At 42.5% G+C, this 23,796-nt stretch overlaps 2 protein-coding genes across 3 annotated transcripts; one reads left to right on the top strand and one right to left on the bottom strand.

The window, feature by feature from the left end:
• Positions 1–1,775: 1,775 nt before the first annotated feature.
• abcb8 (ATP-binding cassette, sub-family B (MDR/TAP), member 8) lies at positions 1,776–7,252 on the bottom strand. Its single transcript, XM_084139956.1, has 16 exons — positions 6,872–7,252; positions 6,167–6,503; positions 5,867–6,022; positions 5,646–5,740; positions 5,384–5,489; positions 4,962–5,123; positions 4,671–4,756; positions 4,423–4,520; positions 4,226–4,331; positions 4,047–4,080; positions 3,787–3,923; positions 3,593–3,687; positions 3,287–3,420; positions 2,926–3,073; positions 2,464–2,714; positions 1,776–2,225 (listed from the first exon to the last, which is right to left on the bottom strand). The coding sequence occupies exons 1-16, from the start codon at positions 6,967–6,969 to the stop codon at positions 2,142–2,144; spliced, it is 2,127 nt and encodes a 708-aa protein (XP_083996082.1). The 5' UTR covers positions 6,970–7,252; the 3' UTR covers positions 1,776–2,141.
• A 69-nt stretch (positions 7,253–7,321) lies between these two features.
• LOC311099257 (autophagy-related protein 9A-like) lies at positions 7,322–23,564 on the top strand. Of its 2 annotated transcripts, none has more exons than XM_084139954.1 (15): positions 7,322–7,622; positions 8,229–8,363; positions 8,639–8,684; positions 9,217–9,279; positions 9,402–9,572; positions 12,207–12,348; positions 12,664–13,412; positions 13,722–13,875; positions 14,976–15,155; positions 15,816–16,061; positions 16,317–16,558; positions 16,795–16,888; positions 17,000–17,087; positions 17,233–17,414; positions 19,538–23,564. In XM_084139954.1, exons 2-14 carry the CDS (start codon positions 8,255–8,257, stop codon positions 17,394–17,396), a joined length of 2,448 nt encoding a protein of 815 aa, XP_083996080.1. In that variant the 5' UTR covers positions 7,322–7,622; positions 8,229–8,254; the 3' UTR covers positions 17,397–17,414; positions 19,538–23,564. The 2 variants fall into 2 exon arrangements, with proteins under 2 accessions (XP_083996080.1, XP_083996081.1); XM_084139955.1 differs by having other exon boundaries at positions 8,198–8,363.
• The last annotated feature ends 232 nt before the right edge of the window (positions 23,565–23,796 follow it).

Below are 23,796 nucleotides of genomic sequence, written 5' to 3'. Positions count from 1 at the left end.
TCTACAGTACTACTGCCAAGGGATGAGCTGTAGGTGTACCTACCATAGGAGTCTCCTCGAAGCCTACCATTGACTATGTACAGACCCAGCGTGCGACAGAGCTGCAGGAGTTTTGACACGTTATTGTTGGTTGTATTGTCATTGTTGTGTCTAGGGGGGAATATTTGGGAGGGAATACTGTCACCTCCAGGTAGGCGTTTGTCCCCCTGTGTGCTGAGAGTGTCAGGGTCTTGTCCAGTTCTGGCATTTAAGTTGCCACAGACTAGTACATGTCCCTGGGCCTGGAAATGGTTGATCTCCCCCTCTAAGATGGAGAAGCTGTCATAATTAAAGTATGGGGATTCTATTGGGGGGATATACAATGCATTCGGAAAGTATTCAGACCCCTTCACTTTTTCGACATTTTGTTACGTTACAGCCTTATTTTTAAAAAATGTATAATCCTCATCAAACTACACACAATACCCCATTATGATGAAGTGAAACCATATTTTTAGAAATGTTTGCAAATGTATAGAAAACAACTGAAATATCACATTTACATAAGTATTCAGACCCTTTGCTATGAGACTCGAAATGGAGCTCAGGTGCATCCTGTTTCCATTGATCATCCTTGAGATGTTTCTACATCTTAATTGGAGTACACCTGTGGTAAATTCAATTGATTGGATATGATTTGGAAAGGCACACATCTATCTATATAAGGTCCCACAGTTCACAGTGCATGTCACAGCAAAAACCAAGCCATGAGGTCGAAGGAATTGTCCGTAGAGCTCCGAGACAGGATTGTGTCGAGGCACAGATCTGGGGAAGGGTACCAAAAAATGTCTGCAGCATTGAAGGACCCCAAGAACACAGTGGCCTCCATCATTCTTAAATGGAAGAAGTTTGGAGCCACCAAGACTCTTCCTAGAACTGGTCGCCCAGCCAAACTGAGCAATCGGGGGAGAAGAGCTTTGGTCAGTGAGGTGACCAAAAACCTGATGGTCACTCTGACAGAGCTCCAGTTCCTCTGTGGAGATGGGAGAACCTTCCAGAAGGACAACCATCTCTGCAGTACTCCATCAATCAGACCTTTATCGTAGAGTGGCCTGACGGAAGCCACTCCTCAGTAAAAGGCACATGACAGCCCGCTTGGAGTTTGCCAAAAGGCACCTAAAGGACTCTCAGACCATGAGAAACAAGATTCTCTGGTCTGATGAAACCAAGATTGAACTATTTGGCCTGAATGCCAATCGTCACATCTGGAGGAAACCTGGCACCATCCCTACGATGAAGCATGGTGGTGGTAGCATCATGCTGTGGTGATGTTTTTCAGCAACAGGGACTGGGAGACTAGGCAGGATCGAGGGAAAGATGAACGGAGCAAAGTACAGAGAGATCCTTGGTGAAAACCTGCTCCAGAGCGCTCAGGACCTCAGACTGGGATGAAGGTTCACCTTCCAACAGGACAACGACCCTAAGCACACAGCCAAGACAACGCAGGAGTGGCTTCGGGACAAGTCTCTGAATGTCCTTGAATGGCCCAGCGAGAGCCCGGACTTGAACCCAATCGAACATCTCTGGAGAGACCTGAAAATAGTTAAGGGATCTGAATACTTTCCAAATGCACTTTAGGTAGCACATGAGGACATTTTTCTCTGTTGAGATAATTTCCTTATTAATTTCTAGCCAGATGTAAAATGTTCCTGTTTTGAATAATTTAATAGAGTGTGTTAGGTCTGCTCTATACCAAATTAGTATTTTCACTCTCTCTCTCATAGAAAACAGATGAGTGGATGAATAGAATTTAATGATTAAAAGTCTTGCAAAATGTACAGATACAGGACAGGGCCAAGTAACCCTGCTAAAATCACATTCACATCCTATACAGTTAGTATTCTCGTCCTATAAAACAACACATGATAAACACTTGCAATTTCAGCAGTCTTAGTTGGGCCACAATAAAATATAATCCAGTTGGTCCACCCATACATTTGGCTTGTATAAAATGGAATTTGACATTGGACCATTAAACTAAATCAACTTTACACCAACATAAAACAATTGATAATACACATGCATATTTTTCATTTCTCATGCAAAGGCTGTCCCTAGTTCATGATATAGGCCTACAGTTCTGTGCCATATCAAAGTAGTGTTCACTTCTCTCCCTCTGATCTCTGCCTGCGGATCAGGTCAGCATACAGCCCTCCTTTGCTCAGCAATTCCGTGTGAGTTCCAGCCTAGGAAGAGACAAGATACCTGTTAGACATACAACTATACAACCAAGCTTTCTAGTTGAAAATTGACATACATCATTACACGTGTAGTGATGCTCTTAAAAATACTTTGTGATTATTATTACTTAAATGACAAGAAAACATGATTTGGAGAAGTGTCCAATATCTGGACAAAACCACCAATGGGACAGAGGACAATAGACATCCCTCTCTTCCTTCAGTGCTTCAGCCGCTCCCTAACCTCTACGATGCGTCCGTTGCTCATGACACAGATGAGGTCTGCCCTCTGGATGGTGCTGAGTCTGTGGGCAATGATGAGCACAGTGCGTCCTGTGGTGGCCCGGTCCAGAGCCTCTTGCACCACCCGCTCTGACTCTGCGTCCAATGCACTGGTGGCCTCGTCCAGGACCAGGATGCTGGGGTTCTTGATCAGGGCGCGGGCAATGGCAATACGCTGCTTCTGGCCCCCTGACATAGTCACTCCTCGCTCACCTGTGTGTCCGCAGAGGTACAATATTCAGTAAAAGCACTTATTGTAACTGCACTTAGTACTACTTATGTAAAAAGTATATGCATATGATTTGAATATGTGTGTCTGGGGTTTATTAGAGTGGTATAGACTAGTAATAAATCAGAGGATGTTAGAACTGGGCCATTCAAAAAAACATATACATTTTTTTCTCAAATATGTGTTGTCACTTACCAACCACAGTGTTGTATCCATCTGGAAAGCCTGTGATGAAGCGGTGGGCGTTGGCCTGCTTGGCAGCGTTGATGACCTCAGCATCAGTGGCCTCCGGCTTCCCAAAGCGAATGTTCTCCATCACAGAGGAGCCAAACAGCACAGGCTCCTGCAAGCAGGGGTGGAACATTGTTACATTGTTAATAACAAAGTAACATTGTTATCACTGTTATTATGGCAAAAATCACACAAGAAGGCCATTTCCTACTGAGGACAATAACCAAATCTGCAGCAGTTCTGAAAAAAGATCCTAGAACATCCTTATGCACTAGAAAACAGAATATAACTCAGTTGTGTAGAGTGATTATTCTAGAACATTTACCTGATTGATAAATCCAATGACTTGTCCTCTCAGCCAGGATGGGTCCAGTGTCCGGATATCCAGGCCGTCCAACATGATCACACCACTGCTGGGGTCATAGAAACGCTCCAGCAAGGAGGCCACTGTGGACTTTCCTGCAGTGTAGGAGAACAATAAATGATCACATCATTTTCATAAACATTGCATTATGTTGCACATAATTATACTATTTTCAGATTAATGGTTCTACAATATCATTATTGGCCCTTTGTTTATGTAATCAGACTAATTGAGTGCTTGTATCCATGGGAACGCATGGGACATTACCTCCTCCTGACTCTCCAACGATTGCGACAGTCTTACAGGGGGGGATGATGAGGTTGAAGTTCTTCAGGATCTGTTGGCCTGGTCTCGTTGGGTAACTGTGAAAAACAAATAAAAATGGCACTCACTGATATAGATAATTTGTGTTTGTTTGTGTGTGTCTTTTTGTTAATTTTGTCTTTCTGACGTGGTCTTGCCTGAAGGTAATGTTCATGAAGTCCACCCGTCCTGTCAGAGATTTGTAAGGAATGCGGCCTCCCCCCGAAAGTGGAATGGTAGGCTCCAAAGACAGGTACTCGAAAACACGGGCCCCAGAGCTGAGGCCTCTGACCATCTGGAAAACATGGTAGGTTCTAATTTCTTATTGCCATATCAACTGATCACCTTGTGAAACCTGAAACTGTACATTGATAGCAATGTATTTCTAACTTCTTCTATACGTCAAGTCTTTACTCACTTGGCCAAACAGGATAGAGATGCTGGCCAAAGACCTGAGGAAAATAACGTAAGGAAAGGTCAAATTCAGTTTGTTATTTTCTTAACGTACATTGAACACTTCCATTTGATCATGCAAGCATTTGGCTTAAGTGTTATCTTTGCTGACAACACATATTTTCAAATCAAATCAAATCAAACCTCTGCACCGTCTGTGAAGCCACCAGGAAAGACATGAGGTCACCTGGAGACATTTCATCACCCGCCATCAATGACCCACCAGCAAAGATGGTGCCTAAAACAATGCCTGCAAGAAAATGAACCATGTAATAGATAAGCAATGGCATACTTAAATAAATAGCAAGTTCGATCCACTATTCATGATAAAAGGAACTCACAGTTCAGGACGATATTTGACATTCCTTGGAAAACAGCTATCCCTGAGCCTAGAGATTCATTCATCTCACATGATTTGTCCACTTCCCAGGCATATAACCTGCAAAACATAGACAAATAGTTACATTCTTTCACACACTCCCTCTAATAAGCAGTGAAATTAGGAATGTTTTGAAAGACAATTGTGACTTTATTATAGGCCAGGTCTGATAATATTGTTTGATCTGGACTATAATAGACTGTCACTTACTGCATCTCTCGCTCCTCCATGGCAAAGGCTTTCACTGTCCTCACATTGCCAAGGGCCTCTTCTGCCACCCCTGTTGCTTTCGACATCTACACACCCACAACAACACACATACTGTATTTCAGTCTAGACACAAACAGACAGACAGTCAACACCAATGCTCAGCATACACCATTCTTCATGCTGTAATTCTGATAAACTCAGTAAAATGCTTTCTCGGTTGACACTTTTTCTATTTCTCTAATGTGATTTAGATAGCGTATGAGTCAGAGTCAGAATGAGTGATGATGTCACCTGTTCCTGAGCCAATCGGGACAGCCTGCGAAGGAGTGAGCCAATCAGAGCTCCTGCCCCCACCAGACAGGGAAGTATCACCACCGTCATACCAGTGAGTTTAGGGGAGATTACATAGAGGGACACGAAACAGCCAACCGTCTGCGTTACACTCCGCAGGCCCTGCAGATATGAGTAATTGGGGCAATATCATTAGATTTCGATCCTGTGAACTGTCTCTAGATGGGAACAACAGCTACTGAATAAATTATACTGAAAAGTTATGGCAAAATGTAATAGGGAAGTGCATAGGGGACCACAATGGAAATAAGCTTTATTGTGTTTTTATCCTCGATAATTTTGAATGTATGTAATGTTGTCTCTGGCTGGAGCAGCCTTTCTTCTTTTAATTATCCAATAAATTAATATGTACACAGCCATACCTGAGACACAACCAGTTTGAAGGAAGACTTGAACTCCTGAATATCAGCAGTCAAACGGTTCACCAGCATGCCAGTTTTGTTGGCATCAAAGAAGGCTACATCTTGCCTGAAACAATTGCCAAGTCTTGTGTTACCAACAGTGAAAGTTGGACAGTAGATAGTAGGTCTAGTGACATCTAGTCAGTCACTCTACTCTCTGTCTTGGAACTGGTCTATTCTACCTCGTTGCTTTCAATAGATATAACTGCAACTGGGTGTATACCTGAGTAAAGATTGGAAAAGGGTCTTCCTCATGTCTGCTGCTACTCGTTCCCCTACCCTGGAAAGCAGGATGATGTAACCGGTGGTCAGCAGACCCTGAAGCCAGGAAAGAGATTTCATGACCATATTGTTTTACTATGTATTTCACAGAAATAGATTATTCAATCTACAGTTAAATTAAAATTAGATCACGGACAATGCCTTTTTGGACATACAACTTACTTGGAGACCATACAATCCCAGCAACTTCAGAGCAGGTCCCCTCATCTCTCTCATGTAATCCCCAGTATGTTCTCTCATGTAGCGTGCCACTATGTTCACCAGATCACCCAACATCAGGGGAATTTGAATATTCAAGATGGCAGCACCAAAAGCAAGCTGAAAAAAAAACATGATTGGTCTGAAATCACTCAGCATTCCAATACTATGAAAACACAATAAGTTCAACGACTACTGGAGTTTGGCCAACATGTAACTGTCTAAACAGTAGATTGTCCAGTAGTGTTAAGTTATGTTGCTCACCATGACAGCACCAAGAAGGGCAAAGAGCTGGGGTTTGACAAACTCCCACAGGATATGCCAGTCGAACTCAGGCTCAGTTTCTTTGGCTTGAAGCTCTAGTAGAACATTGTTATTCACATCTGCCTGGCAATATGCTACACTGCCAAGTAGTTGAGCAGAGACGGTGAGAACCACTGGCCCCAAGATGAACTTCAGGGCCCCCCCTGGCGGTCTTGACGTCCAGCAGGCAGATTGGCGGACTGCTGCTTGAGCCAGACCCCAGATACGTCCAGCAGCATTACTTGGCTGTCCAGAGGAGTTGCCTGCATTGGCCAATTGTGTTGTGTATAGCCGTGATCTGAAACGAAAACAAAACAAACAATATAACAAGCTGTACTGTTTGTAATGTGATCTGTATTGTACAAGTTTGAGAGACCGGGACAACATGAGCTTAACAACTAAGAATAACTATGTGGTGGGCTTTTCGATCCATTTTTTTTATTATGGTGACAAACAAGTTACAAAAGGCATATGACACTTCTGGATGGTCCATTCCATTAACACCACTTTACTGAACAGTGAACAACACTACTTACAACTTTGGGACAGAGCTGAACTAATATCGTTTTCATAATGGATCACATTAGCTAGTGTAAAGTCTAAGGTCTGTAGCTAGCTGTCTGATCAGCTGACTACCGGCATTAGCCAACTAGAAAGTTGTCCTACCGTGGCTGTCTCCATAAATCGTGTGTTCTTTTCAAATGCGAATAGACGGGGCGCACCGGTGAAGTTGTACTGATTCGATTACAAAGTAAGTGAAACATATTTAGACGTTTTCACGGAAATCTAACAAAATTCAAAGAATCTGAGCGCTTAGCTCAGAAGGGTACAAGGAACAACATGCAGGCTGCCATGTTGACACTATCCCAGAATGCATCTCATTGGCAATGTACAGTAGATTGTTTAATGTCCATAACAAAACAAGCATTTTGATCGCTAAAAACAATGTTAAAAGGCTACAACATGAATCTTGCTAGAAGCGTTTTTATTGATCATCATTGGCGAAGATTATCTCTGTCATTGGATGAAAAAAAAACTTCATTCGTCTTGCGGAAGTGACGATGTTAAAATTAAGTGACGTCAATGGTGTTCTGTTGACGTTTGTTTGTGAAAGACGAAACAGTGGAAGCCCACGAATGATCTCTAACTATTTAGCTGGCCAGCTACTGTTAGTTGGGTTGTTATCTAACGTTACCCTAAACAGTTGTTGTTATCAACCCTTAATAGCTATTAGTTAAATAGATAACATTGGGTATAAAAATAGCTCGACAAATAACGTGGAAATCCAGGCCACTTGAATTTAGAATCAAGCGAATGGACGGAGAAGGGAACAATACCGTTACAATAGCAGTACATCAAGGCAAGGATACACGAGTAACGTTAACTGACTGGCTAGCAAGAAAATAAGCTGATCGAGGTAAGAACAGTTAGCTACCTTGCTAGATAGCTAGCTACGTGGTAGTTTGTTGCTGCCTTTGTTGGTGTTAGGTAACGTTAACCATTCAACGTCACATTGTAATGCTACGTTATCTAGCTAGCTAGCATAATAGCTAGCTACAGTAGTTTGCTGTCCCCAGCTGTCTGATTTTGCTTTAGCGAATGTTAGCTAACTAGTTATCTGTCAAACCGACTGGTTGGTTGTTGACAACAAGTAACCAACACAATATTTACAATATTTTGTAACTCTAAGTAGCTATGTATGCCTATTTCTGTTAGCTAGCCAACGTTACCTGTCACACTGTCGTGAACACGGCTGCTAGCTAACGTTAGCAAGTTAGATTCCAAGAAAGGCAAGAATGCATAGAAAACCAAATAGATCAGATATTCTAAAGCTAACGTTACACTTATCCAACCCTCCAGTGGAATGTTGTTGACAGCACATCTTGCTGTGAATTTTCTCACACAGCTGACATCATCTATGTAGTGTGTGTTCACTCTGTCTGACACTCGTTGCTGATGTATGCTACTCTTTTCAATCAACACCACAATAAGACTCTGTGTGTTCCCAACTTGCCTGTTGGAGGAGGTACAGGGAGAATGTGAAGCACAATGGCCAACTTTGAAGCTTACCAGGAGTACCAGCGGATTGATGACTTTGAGGAGGACTCACCTCCTGGGGAGGAGGACCTATTAGTGCATGTGCCAGAGGGCCTGAGTGGTACTGTACTTGTTATATTATAACGTCATATTTATTTTCCTATCAGGGCTAGACATAAAGGCTATGTTATGGTATAATATGATTTGGTGTGATATTGTGATTCCTTGTAATGACACAGTACTACTATTTCCTATAAACCCAGGCTCTAGATTCACTTAAAGTTGTTGTTTTCTTCAAATCATACCTGATTACTACTGTTATTGCTGTTTTGTTGAACGAAGGTAATGGTTTCTTTAAGTCTCAATGTTACTTTTATTCCCACCCCTAATTTGCAGACTCATGGCACCATATCAAGAATCTGGACAACTTCTTCACAAGAATATCCTTTTAAGACATTTTTGCGATTGTGATAAACATGTTTCTCTGGCAATATATATTGTAGCTTATTGTTTTGGAAATAAGCATTACTTTCAGTATGATGTTTAAAATTGCAGCTTTATCATGTCTGTTATCATTATTGTCACCTAACGAGCTCATTTAGAAAGGAGCAATTTCAAACACCGTTTTGACATTTTAATCTAATTCTGACAGTACGATGTTGCCGTATATAAATGCAACTCATGATGCACAGTGACTTTAAATGAGAGACTTGCCTCTGGAGAACGACTTTCAATTATGTGTGTTCTTCCAGAACACATCCTCTGTACTTTAATGATATTGATGCCAGGCTGGTTCACTTTACGTTGCTTTGTTGTGGTTTTGTTTCTCTCTAGTGGATGTATTAAGTCTACTTAAAAAACATACATCATGGTTATTATTTGATCCACCATCAAAGATTACTTCAAGAGTGGTTGCTTTGTAGGCTATGACAAAAAACACTTGACTCTGTTTTCCTTAACTTGAATTTCCACATCTATCAGTTTCATCAGAAGAATGGCTTTGCTTGTATGATGTTATCAGAGTTCTTTGAACTTTTGTAAGTATATCCATTTATTGACAAACCTCATGTTAATCTAAGATGTTTTCAACTTTGAAGACAACATTCAAAGTTTATATCGGCTAAGGTTTAACCCCAACATCTCAAACTCCTTATTGCAGTCAGTTCCTGTTTGTGGTCACATTCACAACGTTCCTCTTCAACTGTGTGGAGTATGATATCCTGTTTGCCAACCGGGCAGTGAACCACACAGGACCTGGCCAGAACCCCCTGGACAGGAACAAGGTCTCTCTGCCTGATGCCATCCTACCAAGCCAGCAGTGCACTGAGAGGTAGGTCAATCAGCATTGGCTTAGTAGATGGATTGGTAGATGGATGGATGGATAGCCTATATAGATATGGTTGGCTATAATAATGTGTAGTTGTGGTAGAGATAGTTGTCTTTGTTGCCAGTTCAGGTTTATTGTTTTTGTGCATGATCCCGCAGAAACTAACCTGAGTGCTTGACTGCATAGGTAAATTGGGTGGTTTCCTGATGTACCCCTTGTTATACCACTAGAATGCCTCTCCCCCATGTGACCTACTTGTTGTGTGTATGTACTGACATGTATGTGTAAGTGATAGATGCACACACACACTACATGTTAATGTTTTTACATGTATGTAAATTGTAAAGTATTTAGTCTGTAATGCCTTTTTTGTTATAATTCGGACCCCAGTAAGACTAGCTGTTGCTAATGGGGATCCTAATAAATCCCCAAATCACTGCCAATGCCATAATGTAAATCCTTCTTCATGACATTTAAATTGGGTATTTTATTCTCTTATGACAAGACACAATAATACCAGGGTATAAATCTCACAGCCTGCAGAACTTCATCAGGCCTGAAAAGGGTATTTCATTTGTCCAACATAATTTAATGACGACCAGTCATTCTGAGGCTAATGTTTGCTTATTGGATTGTGTTAGATGTGGTTTTACTATAAGACATGCTCACATTCATAGAGATACACTGTGGAGCACAGAGCTACACTGTGGAGCACAGAGCTCTGGCCTACTTTCACATTGCCTGTGGGTTATACTTCCACTCAGAACATTATGATGAAGAAATCTTTTTCTTGTGTATCAGAGATGCTAATTGCGAAATGAGCTCTTTTGAGTGGCGAAGTCTTATCATTGTCATTTCCTATTATCTAATTGGAATTTGACATTAATTAAATTAATTTGGAGTGCTATTGGCACGTAAGTCTAATTGTGTTCAATGGCCCGAGGGAGGGATGCTGTTTTAATGAAATTTGATCCAAATGTATTTTAGTTCGCCTTTGTGTGCTGTGAACTAGGTGAACCCTTGTGTTGAAGAGCTTAGTTAGTTAGGCCTACTGAGCAAAGGCTTTGGTAGTCATGACTTCTCTGTCAAAGACAAATCTGAAAGATAAATTATGTTCCCCGCAACTACATTTGAATATTTTATTATAAAATACTAAATGATGTGTATTTGTTTGTTGCAGAAGAATACAAGCTAAATTATTCAGCTAAGCATATATCCTACTATGACTGATTAATACTCTGCACATTCGCATAGCCTTGGCCTAAAACACTTGTAAACACGAGGGAAGTTGCAACACTCTCAGCCTGTAGTTGATGACCGGTTCCTGGAGCAGGTTATTTGTGTATCAGTGCACTGTGTTCAGAGTAGTACCAGGGAAAACAATGTAATGGATAGCCCCTGCATGGTAAGTCTCACTCAGGGCCAGCTCACTGAGTAGCTGGAAGGAGTCACTCTTGGGGTCTGGGCAGGCAGTCTGTGGACCACATGACACCCCCAAGCTCTGCTGCTAGACCCAGTCCCCTCCACCCCCGCCACAGTTCTTTCCAAGATGGATAAACAAGCTTGCCTGTTTTCTTCAGCAATATCATTAATCTGATTCTGCACACAAACACAATCCTAGGCTGGGGGGTTATAGTTTCCCCCCCCCCCCCCATCCCCCATCCCTTCTCTAAGAACCCTCCATGACTGAATGGGTGTTTAGATGGAAGATGATGACACACCACTGCTAGGAATTCTAATCGAGGAACAGTATGTCCTACCATTTAAAACCACAGACTTTGTCTGCTCTCCCATCCTCCCCCCAACTCAATGTTTCACCATTGAGTTGGTCTGGAAATGAAAAAGATGTCACACAAATCAGGAAGTAGCCTAATTTTGTCACAACGTTGTTTGTTTTCGTTTTTTAATTTACAAATTAAACTCCTGAATGTATGTTTATGTTTATTCTCCTCAATATGTTTACCAGGGTGGTTAGCTAGAATAGATCATAACCTGTGTGTGACATGTTCTGTGTTTTGAAATGAAATGGGATACTTAAAAGTTTACCAGCTGATTCTCAGCAGCTCTCTGATACGCAGGAGAGACAAAGTTAGTCGGACATAACCAAGCCACAAACTGTAAACAGGAGTTAATTTATCTAAGATACCTCTCAGGCCCAACAACATACATTACAACATAAGGTTGGTTCAGGTCACCTGTGAGGAGTCTTAAACCGACAGATTTATAAGGCTCCTTTACTCTAATTTGTAGATAGTTATTTTGGTCATACATCAATGGTGAAAATAAATAATTTTGACCTTCTCTCTGTGCATGGCCTGCATCATCATCCAACGGGGTATGGTAGTAGGTGCCAGGTGCACCTGTTTGAGTGTGTCAAGAATTGCAACGCTGCTGGGTTTTTCACGCTCAACAGTTTCCCGTGTGTATCAAGAATGGTCCACCACCCAAAGGACATCCAGCCAACTTGACACAACTGTGAGAAGCATTGGAGGGCAAAAGGGGGTGCAACTCAATATTAGGAAGGTGTTCCCTCAATGTACACATGCATTTTCCATTACGTGAAATCAACCTCTAATGTCAAACAGAGACTAGAAATATGAATTATCTCCCCCCTTTGTCATCCCTTCTTTTCCCCAGGATCCAGGAGAACAGTTGGATCATCTTCCTGCTCATCATGGCAGCCATCTTCTGGGTCTACCGGATGATCAAGGTCTTCTGCAACATCCTCAGCTACTGGGAAATACGCCAGTTCTACATCAAAGCACTGAAGATCAGCATGGTAAGGCTTCTTTTATGTCCACTGGAGGTCAAATTATATACATCAATCCCTTATAAAGGTTTCAGTGACCAGGAATAACACAATAGGGGATAATTGCATTTTACTTTTGATCCTAGAGTCTCACGAAACAGTGGTATGCCGATTGTTTTCAGACCGTTTTAGCTTACTGTAGTTGTCAGCTTCCTTGGAATCCATTGGTTTCAAAAAGATATCAAGGCAAATGTTCATCGTCATACCCACCCAGCTTACCTATAAGTAGGTGTCCCTCATATCAGGGTACAAAGTCTGAACACCTTTGACCTCTCCCCTTTCTAGGACGAGCTGTGTAACTTCACATGGCAGGAGGTCCAGGACCGTCTGATCAGCCTGCAGCGGGAGCAGCAGATGTGTATCCACAAGAAGGAGCTAACTGAGCTGGACATCTACCACCGCATCCTGCGCTTCAAGAACTACATGGTGGCCATGGTCAATAAGTCCCTGTTACCTGTACAGCTTCAGCTCCCCCTGCTGGGCAACCTTGTGTTCCTCACCCAGGGCCTCAAGTACAACTTTGAGCTGATTCTCTTCTGGGGTCCGGGGTCGCTGTTCCAGAACAAATGGAACCTGCACCCTAAGTACAAGCGTGCAGGGAACCGTCTGGAGCTGGCCCAGCAGCTGAGCCGGGTCATTCTTCTACTGGGCGTGGCCAACCTGCTCCTCTGCCCCTTCATCCTGGTGTGGCAGGTGCTATACTCCTTCTTCAGCTACACCGAGGTCATCAGGAGGGAGCCGGGGAGTCTGGGAGCCCGCCGCTGGTCCATGTACGGCCGCCTCTACCTGCGCCACTTCAACGAGCTGGACCACGAGCTGCACGGCAGGCTGGGCCGCGGCTACAAGCCCATCTCCAAGTACATGAACTCGTTCACCTCGCCACTCCTCACCGTGCTGGCCAAGAACGTGGCGTTCTTCTCGGGCTCGGTACTGGCTGTGCTCATCGCACTGACCGTGTATGATGAGGATGTCTTGACTGTGCAGCACATCCTGACCGCCATCACCGTGCTGGGAGTGGTTATCACCATCACCAGGTAAGCCACGGGACAGGGGGGAATGGTGATCTCTCGGGATGATCTTGTAGTGATTTGTGGCTGTGTTTCATTCGAAAAATTGTTCCTTACCCCTTCCCATTGCAGATCTGAGTTGGTATGCAACAGCTCCACCTAGATTCCACCATATTCTAACAGACAGTAATGAGCGAGGGAACATTGTTTTTAGAAAAAATGTCAACCTTTGTTAAACCCGCAGACATACCAGTATGTCCATAATCCATATCATATGTTGTCTTAAATGTTGTGTGAAGTAGAGAGATGACGTCTGTGAATATGCCCTCCTCCTAGGTCCTTCATCCCAGACGAACACATGGTGTGGTGCCCGGAGCAGCTGCTGCAGTGTGTGCTGGCTCACATCCACTACATGCCAGACCACTGGAGGGGCAACGCCAACAAGAGCGAGACCCGGGACGAGGTGGCACAGCTGTTCCAGTACAAAGCGGTGGGTGAGACGGGCCAGACAGTAAATAGAGACTGCTCATTGGCTGCAGCTTAGGAAGAATGAAACTATTCACAGGGTGTACAAAACATTAGGAACACCTTCCTAATATTGATCCTGGGGAAAAGAAGGGATGACAAAGGGGGGAGATAATTCATATTTCTAGTCTCTGTTTGACATTAGAGTTTGATTTCACGTAATGGAAAATGCATGTGTACATTGAGGGAACACCTTCCTAATATTGAGTTGCACCCCCTTTTGCCCTCAGAACAGTCGCAATTCGTCGGGGCATGGACTCTACAAGGTGTTGAAAGCGTTCCACAGTGATGCTGGCCCATGTTGACTCCAATGCTTCCCACAGTTGTGTCAAGTTGGCTGGATGTCCTTTGGGTGGTGGACCATTCTTGATTCACACGGGAAACTGTTGAGCGTGAAAAACCCAGCAGCGTTGCAGTTCTTGACACAAACAGGTGCACCTGGCACCTACTACCATGCCCTGTTCAAAGGCACTTAAATATTTTGTCTTGCCCATTCACCCTCTGAATGGCACAAATACACAATCCATGTCTCAGTTGTCTCAAGGCTTAAACATCCTTCTTTAACCAGTCTCCTACCCTTCATATACACTGATTGAAGTAGATTTAACAAGTGACATCAATAAGGGATCATAGCTTTCACCTGGATTCAGCTGGTCAGTGTATATGACTTTATGACATACGGTCTGAAATTGAAATGTTCTTGTAACACAAGACTTGCTCAATGCCTAAACAAGTGCTTTAATTGTATGAAGTTATTCATGTACACTCCAATTCTCATATGACCTCACCATAATACTGTATGCCACTTTCCACACAGGAACTAATTCATCTTATGCCACTTTAACCATTCGTTTGGGGGACACAATGGAAAGTATTCAGACTTGAGATCAAAGTGCTTAACTTTTCTCGTAACTCTCTCATTGACAATCAGTGAATGACATAGGCTATGTGAAAGTTCAAGTTAAGGGTGCAGATCTCAAGTCTGAATACCGCCAAATCCTCTTCCAGTATAACTCACAACTATTGTCTGTCTGTGTCTCTGTGTCTGTCTGTCTGTCTGTTTAGCTGTTTATCCTGGAGGAGCTGCTGAGCCCCATCGTCACGCCCTTCATCCTCATCTTCCTCCTGAGGAACAAGTCCCTGGAGATCATTGACTTCTTCAGGAACTTCACCGTGGAGGTGGTTGGGGTCGGAGACATCTGCTCCTTCGCACAGATGGACATCCGTCGCCATGGAAACCCTCTGGTGAGTTCCTGTAATTTAGGGTATGGGAAAGGGACTTTGATACGGAAAGTATTGTTATTACTTTGTTGAAATGAAAGACTCACTGCAGTTTTTAGGTCAGAGATCACCAGGTCATCAATATTGTATCAGAAATGAATGTGTATGTGTCCTCTCCTGATATTAGTCACTTATGCATAGTTTATTTTAATTTATCTTTTACCCCCTTTTTCTCCCCAGTTTCGTGATATCCAATTGCGATCCAATTACAATCTTGTCTCATCGCTGCAACTTCCCAACGTGCTCGGGAGAGGCGAAGGTCGAGTCATGCGTCATCCGAAACATTACCCGCCAAGCCGCGCTTCTTAACACCCACTCGTTTAACCCGGAAGCCAGCTGCACCAATGTGTCGGCAGAAACACCATTCAACTGATGACCGAAGTCAGCATGCAGGCGCCCGGCCCGCCACAAGGTGTCGATAGAGCGCGATGAGCCAAGTAAAGACCCCCCGGCCAAACCCTCCCCTAACCCAGATAACGCTGGGCCAGTTGTGCGCCGCCCTATGGGACTCCCGGTCACGGCCAGTTGTGACACAGCCTGGGATCGAACCCCAGGATGGACACATAGTTAAAAAATAATAATGCATTGTTCCAGTGTGTAATTGTCACACGTTGTCTGTTTCAGTGGATGTCTGAGGGGCAGACGGAGGCGTCTGTGTACCAGCAAGCTGAGAATGGCAAGACTGAGCTGTCCCTGATGCACTTCACCATCAAGAACCCCCGTTGGCAGCCCCCCCAGGAGAGCTCAGTGTTCATCAGCCATCTGAAGGAGAAGGTGCACCAGGACGCCCAGGGGGGACCCCCCACCCAGCTGCTGCTCTCTGAGGCCCCGCTCTGTTCCTCACTGCTTTCCAACGGGTCCGGCAATGGAGTGAGTAACTACAGTAACTGCCCACTACACCCACATCCCCAGCCAGCCAATTCATAGTCAGTCACAGTTAGTACACAGGAAGATATTTGCCTCAACACTGTAACGGCAATCCTACTCTGCTAATCATTCAACAATGATGTCAATGTATTGCAATTTGTCTTAGGTTTGGTATTGGATTACAGTATGTTGAGTTAAATCTTGTCAATATGCTTGTATACTGACCTCTGTATCTCTGGGTTATGTTTTCCTGTCCAGCCTGACAACCTATTGGCCAGTGTCCTGGCCCACCCTGTGCTGACCGCGTCAGGCCTACCAGGCCGAGACCGCCGCTTCGTTCCTCCCAGCACGGCTGCCTCTGCCGCCGCCAGCGTCCTGGCCTCGCTGTCCAGCTCCCACTCTCAGCTCCCCCACGCCAGCCGCTCCCGCTCGCATGTCCTTCTACCCTCCACCCACCCCGACAGCACCATGTACTGCAGTGACCGCACAGTCATCGACAGGTAAGTAGACAGACGCCACGCTCTGCAAACACACACTCTGCAAACACAACACTGTTGTCTAGGTTCATCCATAACACAAAAGTGTTGATTGATTAGATACAGTACTTGTTTGTCGAAGGTGCATTATTGATTTAAATATGAGGTTCGTTGTTAGTCTGTGAATTAAGTGATGAATAACAATGTACTTCGATGTTTTTTTTAGGCTTGCTGATAATAGCTTGTTTTTATTTCCTCAGCATGTCAGCCAGTGATTCTCGGATGAAGAGCACTACATTGCTTTCAGAGTTTGCCTCGGCTGAGATGAGTCTCCATGCTATTTACATGCATGAGGTAGGTCACTTTGAAGAGATGGCCTCAGGGTCCTTCTTTTCATTTAACTTTGTACACACACGCAGACACACACACATACCGAGTGTGTGACGTGTCCCTCTCTGTCCCTAGGTCCACCAACAGAACTCGCTCCCCCACCAGAGAACATCAGGCCAGTGGCAGAACCCAGTGCCAATGAGAGAGCTAAGCAGCAACACTGGTACGTAACAGTCATTATTCTGTTTTTACTTACTTAAGATCTTGGCTAAAGTCAGATGGAGCGTGTTTGGTAGTTGGGATAGTTTTAGCTTATGACATCCAGTTGACCAACTGTCTATGCTCCTATCCTCTATCCACGCAAGCAGGTTCTCAGACGCACAGCGGCCACACAGCAGTCAGCCTGTCTAATATGCCCACCCCGCTGCGTCTGGGAGGCTGGACGGAGGAAGAGGAGGAGGAGGATGCAGAGGAAGAGGAAATCATTAACAGCAGGTCGACTCCTAAACAGGACTCCAGGAGTAGCTATTGAAGTGCCTTAAATAAATGGGTTAGTTCCATCACACCTCTATTTCCAACACACAGACACTCCTCCTCCATAATCTATAGGCTAATATTGTCAGAAATGTATCTTATATCTAGTACTACTGTTTTTGCTTTTCTTAAACGTGCAATATGTAGAAATAGCTCCGCCATTTCCTGTTTTCTAAAATTCTAAAATGTTCGTCTGATTTCAGTTTGTGACAACAAGCAAGTGTAGAGAATTGTTGTACCATCTAAACCGCTGTGAAATAGCTTTATAACTAATAATAACCAAAAATATCGTATTTTTCAGCTGTTTGAAGCTGATGTACAAAAGAAGCAAAAATTTAACTTGCGGAGAGGAAACATAGAAATATTGCACATAGAATGGATCTACTGCTTGTCAGACTTGCTTTCAATAAGAATGACATAGACATTTTATATACAGTGGGGAGAACAAGTATTTGATACACTGACGATTTTGCAGGTTTTCCTACTTACAAAGCATGTAGAGGTCTGTAATTTTTATCATAGGTACAATTCAACTGTGAGAGACGGAATCTAAAAGAAAAATCCAGAAAATCACATTGTATGATTTTTAAGTAATTCATTTGCATTTTATTGCATGACATAAGTATTTGATCACCTACCAACCAGTAAGAATTCCGGCTCTCACAGTCCTGTTAGTTTTTCTTTAAGAAGCCCTACTGTTCTCCACTCATTACCTGTATTAACTGCACCTGTTTGAACTCGTTACCTGTATAAAAGACACCTGTCCACACACTCAATCAAACAGACTCCAGCCTCTCCACAATGGCCAAGATCAGAGAGCTGTGTAAGGACATCAGGGATAAAATTGTAGACCTGCACAAGGCTGGGATGGGCTACAGGACAATAGGCAAGCAGCTTGGTGAGAAGGCAACAACTGTTGGCGCATTTATTAGAAAATGGAAGAAGTTCAAGATGACGGTCAATGACCCTCGGTCTGGGGCTCCATGCAAGATCTCACCTCATGGGGCATCAATGATCATGAGGAAGGTGAGGGATCAGCCCAGAACTACACGGCAGGACCTGGACAATGACCTGAAGAGAGCTGGGATCACAGTCTCAAAGAAAACCATTAGTAACACACTACGCCGTCATGGCTTAAAATCCTGCAGCGCACGCAAGGTCCCCCTGCTCAAGCCAGCGCATGTCCAGGCCCGTCTGAAGTTTGCCAATGACCATCTGGATGATCCAGAGGAGGAATGGGAGAAGGTCATGTGTTCTGATGAGACAAAAATAGAGCTTTTTGGTCTAAACTCCACTCGCCGTGTTTGGAGGAAGAAGAAGGATGAGTACAACCCCAAGAACACCATCCCAACCGTGAAGCATGGAGGTGGAAACATCATTCTTTGGGGATGCTTTTCTGCAAAGGGGACAGGACGACTGCACCGTATTGAGGGAAGGATGGATGGGGCCATGTATCGCGAGATCTTGGCCATCAACCTCCTTCCCTCAGTAAGAGCATTGAAGATGGGTCATGGCTGGGTCTTCCAGCATGACAACGACCCGAAACACACAGCCAGGGCAACTAAGGAGTGGCTCCGTAAGAAGCATCTCAAGGTCCTGGAGTGGCCTAGCCAGTCTCCAGACCTGAACCCAATAGAAAATCTTTGGAGGGAGCTGAAAGTCCGTATTGCCCAGCGACAGCCCCGAAATCTGAAGGATCTGGAGAAGGTCTGTATGGAGGAGTTGGCCAAAATCCCTGCTGCAGTGTGTGCAAACCTGGTCAAGACCTACAGGAAACGTATGATCTCTGTAATTGCAAACAAAGGTTTCTGTACCAAATATTAAGTTCTGCTTTGCTGATGTATCAAATACTTATGTCATGCAATAAAATGCAAATTAATTACTTAAAAATCATACAATGTGATTTTATGGATTTTGGTTTTAGATTCTGTCTCTCACAGTTGAAGTGTACCTATGATAAGAATTACAGACCTCTACATGCTTTGTAAGTATGAAAACCTGAAAAATCGGCAGTGTATCAAATACTTGTTCTCCCCACTGTGTGTGTGTATATCTGAAATCAGTTGGGTCGTACAGAATTACATGATGGACCTTTAAAAAAAGAATCTGTGGCTGATTGTCTTTTCTCTTCTTTTGCAGTGTTTACACTTTCTTGTCTGGATGAACATTGTGGCCTTAGATGATCTTTTTGGAGTATAGGATAGATAGGACATTTATGACATCACACAGCACAGGCAGTTGGGGAACTCATTGGATAACCACTGTCTCCATCTCCGCCCCTCCTCCATGCCTCTCCTCCTATCACATCAGGAGTTGTTGTGTCGTCAGGGAAACCAACTGTATGTCTTCCGTCCCTCTCTCCATGTCATTGTTTTGTTATAGAATGTATATACATTGCTCATAGAGGACTGGAGTCTGTGTGTGTGCGTGTTTCGGGACTCGGGGAAAGAGTGGCATGCACAGCCAGGACACTTGCAGGGCATGCTTGAGCATGGTATGCAGCAAAACCTGTCACACTTTTGTTGCGTATTCATGTATTTAAAAACAAATATATATATATATATATATATATATATATTACGTTTGATTTGTGCATTTGGGAGGTTTACAATGTGGGTCTGGGTTCACTTTCTCATGGTGGAAATGGTGTCTTTCTTGGTGCTGAAGAGACTATGGAGTGAAGGTGTATCATATTAGCTGCCTGACCATTTTCACTATATGAGGAAAGTTGAGTGCAAAATTCTACACTGGCGTATTTGGCCCTTACTTATTGCTTGACATTTGTAAATACACTTTAGCGTCTTACCTCTATATGAATATTTAAGTTTAGTTGTTTTTAATCCTTGGGGCAGTTTTAATCCTTGGTGAAGATGAAAAGTACTGAAAACAGTGACATGAAGTAGGCTGCAACTATACTACTACTACTGCTACTACTAAGGTCACCGATAGGACCCCACAAGAAAATCTGACAAAAGCCTACAGATGGGCAAGATTAATTAACCACAATTCTAAACTGGATAAAATCTAATTAAAAGCTGCTGTCTGACCTTAATGGGCCTAATATCATGTTTTCTTCAGTATTAAGTTCGTTCTCTTTCTTTAAAATCCTGGGTGACTCTAAGACAGGATTCAACATATAATAACTTGATTATTCTGTATCAAAGTATCTTCCACGTACAGTCTCCACTGGCAACAAGGGTGTTATACTTGACAAAGGTATGTAAATCAAGATTACATATTTGCAGAAGCAGTAACTACATTGTTGTGGGTAGGTATGAGAATAGGCAGTGGAGGGTTGCATATCATGTACAGTAAATCATGAAGTGTTGTATGCATTGATTTTGCATGTACTGCTCAACATTTTGTTCACGAAACACTTCCCCCTATGTACACACAACAAGTGAACATTATTATTATTTTGCAATTACAGCAATCAGATCTTGAGGGTTTGCTTTGTTCATAAATTAATCCTATATGAGTATTTTCTTTCCTTTTCTCAGAGAACAGCCTCAGATGTCTTTTTAAATTAGATAATTCTCCCTTTATTGTCCCAAATATTTAAGTAATTAATGTATTTAAAGTAACTGTCCAGTGAAAATCACACTTTTATAAGTTAATATTCTGTTAACTCATCCTATACTCATATTTGTGGCCGAAGAATAAATTGGAGGGGGAAAAAAACACTTCAAAAACCCCACCTCAAACTTGTATATCAAAAATGCTTGCTATATCCTCATAGAGCAGGGGTATTCAACTCTTACTCTACGAGGTCCAGAACCTGCTGGTTTTCTGTTCTACCTGATAATTAATTGCACTCACCTGGTGTCCCCGGTCTAAATTAGTCCCTGATTAGAAGGAACAATGAAAAAATGCAGTGCATCTAGCTTCGAGGTCCAGAGTTGAGTTTGAGGGTCATAGAGGATGAGCTGGCCAATCAGCGGTCTACTCGCATGAATATGTTTCATGACCGGTATATGCCCACACCATTCTATTGTTGGGGTATGCCCACACCATTCTATTGTTGGGGTATGCCCACACCATTCTATTGTTGGGGTATGCCCACACCATTCTATTGTTGGGGTATGCCCACACCATTCTATTGTTGGGGTATGCCCACACCATTCTATTGTTGGGGTATGCCCACACCATTCTATTGTTGGGGTATGCCCACACCATTCCATTCCATACTTAATTTAAAACATGTAGTAGGAAAACAACTATTTCACTCATATTGTAATTAATTATGTCATATTTCATAGAAATCTGGAAACACTGGACAGTTACTTTAATATATTTCATTTAGTATTTATTGTTGAAAAATTATCTTTATAGTAAATACATTCATACCAAATATGATTGGGATCTAATGTTAATAACAGAATGTCTATACAGAAATGTTGAAGGTGCCTAAAGGTAAACCTAACTTGTTTTAAAAACTTTTAGTTGAATTGCCTTTGACACAACATTTTTGGATATGCAACTTCGAAATGAAGTGTGGTTCAGCACCCCTTACTGGTTTCATCAGTACAGTACAACTCAAAAGCAAACTTGTCTGCATGTAAATGCTGAATGTAACCCAGCCATCATCCCTAGAAATAAGTGTCATGATGTATCCTTGGTACTGTAGCCAGAACTGTTTATTGAAACATTACACAAAAGTTCCGTCACTGCTACAGTAACCATGCCCCACTGATCCAATAACCTAGTCCACACCTATATGTATATCTCTGTCTTCGCCACTACATTTCAGTCATTTAGCAGATGCTCTTATCCAGAGCGACTTACAGTTAGTGAGTGCATATATAAGTTCTGGTCCCCCATGGGAATCGAACCCACAACCCTGGCATTGCAAGCTCCATGCTCTACCAACTGAGCCAAACGGGACCACTACTGTAAGACTTTAGAGAGTACAGGTGTTTGACGACTTTAGAGACTTTTCCCCTTCATTTCGTTTTGTTCATGTGTGTTTTGAAGGGGTGTGGGTGTAGACATCAACCTAACTATGCTAAGCTAACATTGACTCAAAAGTTTTGCACTGACTGAAAATACAAATGATATTGATAGAGATACCTGCATCAAACTAATTTTTTTGATAGATCAAGCCGAGGTCTCAAAGGGACAGTGAGTGGAACTCCCATCCTGAATGGCCTCACTGTATATATAATTATCACGTGGGCCTATCACAGACCTGGTTGTTGTTACCTCTGGTCAGTAAAACTTCACCCAGTAGTGGGAAATGTCTGTAAATGTTTTTAGTAACATTATAGGCCTAGTCAATGCTACATATGGTATTGCTGTTGGTGTTCCATTTGTTTTACGGATGTAATGAGTTTTAGGAGAGACATGGTAGTTCATGTGTCTTGCCAGTTTCCATAGCTAGATCGCACTGCCTCTCACTATCTTTAAAACATTTTTATTTTGCTTTATTTTGAGCAATGCCTTAGGGTTAGCATTAGTTCCTTATTAGAAACCATTGTATGTAAACCTTAAGATCTAATTTTACTTTATATTTTAGCAGCACATAATGTACAGTATTTATTTTGGAAGGTTGGTCATGTTTTGGCATCAAGTATACAGTGGGAAATATATTCTAATATTGTGGATGAATCTCGTGTAACATCAACTACAATGCACTGATATTTGACATCAGAGTAGTCAAATCACTTTCACCTGATGACCGAATTTATCTTATCGAAGTGATTCGTTCTGTACTGTCTGCCTCCCCAGTCCAAAATAATCAGTTGGGGAGGGGAAATGTTCTATACCCTTTTCATGGATGTTGAATGATTATTTAATTCCATCCTTGAGGCTCCCCATTCAATAGCATCGCTTCTTATCCACTACAAACCAGTCCCCCAAAAGACTAAAACATTTTGACTGGTACAAGGTGCTAAGTTTTCATATCCTAGTGTTGAATAGATTGAGACATCTTTTCTCTGTTACTTAGGTTTGTTCTTTTTGTTTGTTTTGTTAATTTAAAGAAACACTAGCTGAGAATGAACAATGCCAAAATAACTTGTTTTCAGCACAGCTTTATTGTACACATTATTTGTTTTCTGTAGCTGAATAGGCAAAGGAATTCTTATTTTGTGTGTATTTAATCATTGAAGTGTGTCCCAAGATGTAATGTACTTGATTTGAAATAAAAAATGTAATGTACATTCTGTTCTATGCATTTCTTGAGTTTAATTGGCAATGTTTGCATTGGCACAAACTTTCCAAATGGTATTCCTAAACTGCCATGAAACATTTAATGAATAACTCAGTGCACAGACTTTCTTTTTAAAATGTATTTTGCAGTTTATTAGTACGATAAACAGAAACTGGACATAATTATTAGTTAACATTCAACAATTGGCATGTAAGAATAGGTGCGTCAGCACTATTTTTCATTTAAA

The sequence above is a fragment of the Coregonus lavaretus genome (assembly GCF_964263955.1).
Source record: "Coregonus lavaretus genome assembly, chromosome: 23".
Lineage (NCBI taxonomy): Eukaryota > Metazoa > Chordata > Actinopteri > Salmoniformes > Salmonidae > Coregonus > Coregonus lavaretus.
The sequence above is the reverse complement of the archived record's forward strand: the minus strand, read 5'-3'. Positions and strand labels throughout refer to the sequence as shown.

Excerpts from the sequence above, each read along its gene's own strand:
- LOC311099257 (XM_084139954.1), top strand. The coding sequence starts at position 8,255 with ATGGCCAACTTTGAAGCTTACCAGGAGTACCAGCGGATTGATGACTTT. Across the intron at positions 8,685-9,216 it reads GACAACTTCTTCACAAGAAT|CTATCAGTTTCATCAGAAGA; the intron begins ATCCTTTTAAGA and ends GAATTTCCACAT. Across the intron at positions 17,088-17,232 it reads AGAGCTAAGCAGCAACACTG|GTTCTCAGACGCACAGCGGC; the intron begins GTACGTAACAGT and ends CCACGCAAGCAG.
- abcb8 (XM_084139956.1), bottom strand. The coding sequence starts at position 6,969 with ATGTTTCACTTACTTTGTAATCGAATCAGTACAACTTCACCGGTGCGC. Across the intron at positions 5,490-5,645 it reads CTTTTCCAATCTTTACTCAG|GCAAGATGTAGCCTTCTTTG; the intron begins GTATACACCCAG and ends CAATTGTTTCAG. Across the intron at positions 3,924-4,046 it reads TCTCTATCCTGTTTGGCCAA|ATGGTCAGAGGCCTCAGCTC; the intron begins GTGAGTAAAGAC and ends CATGTTTTCCAG.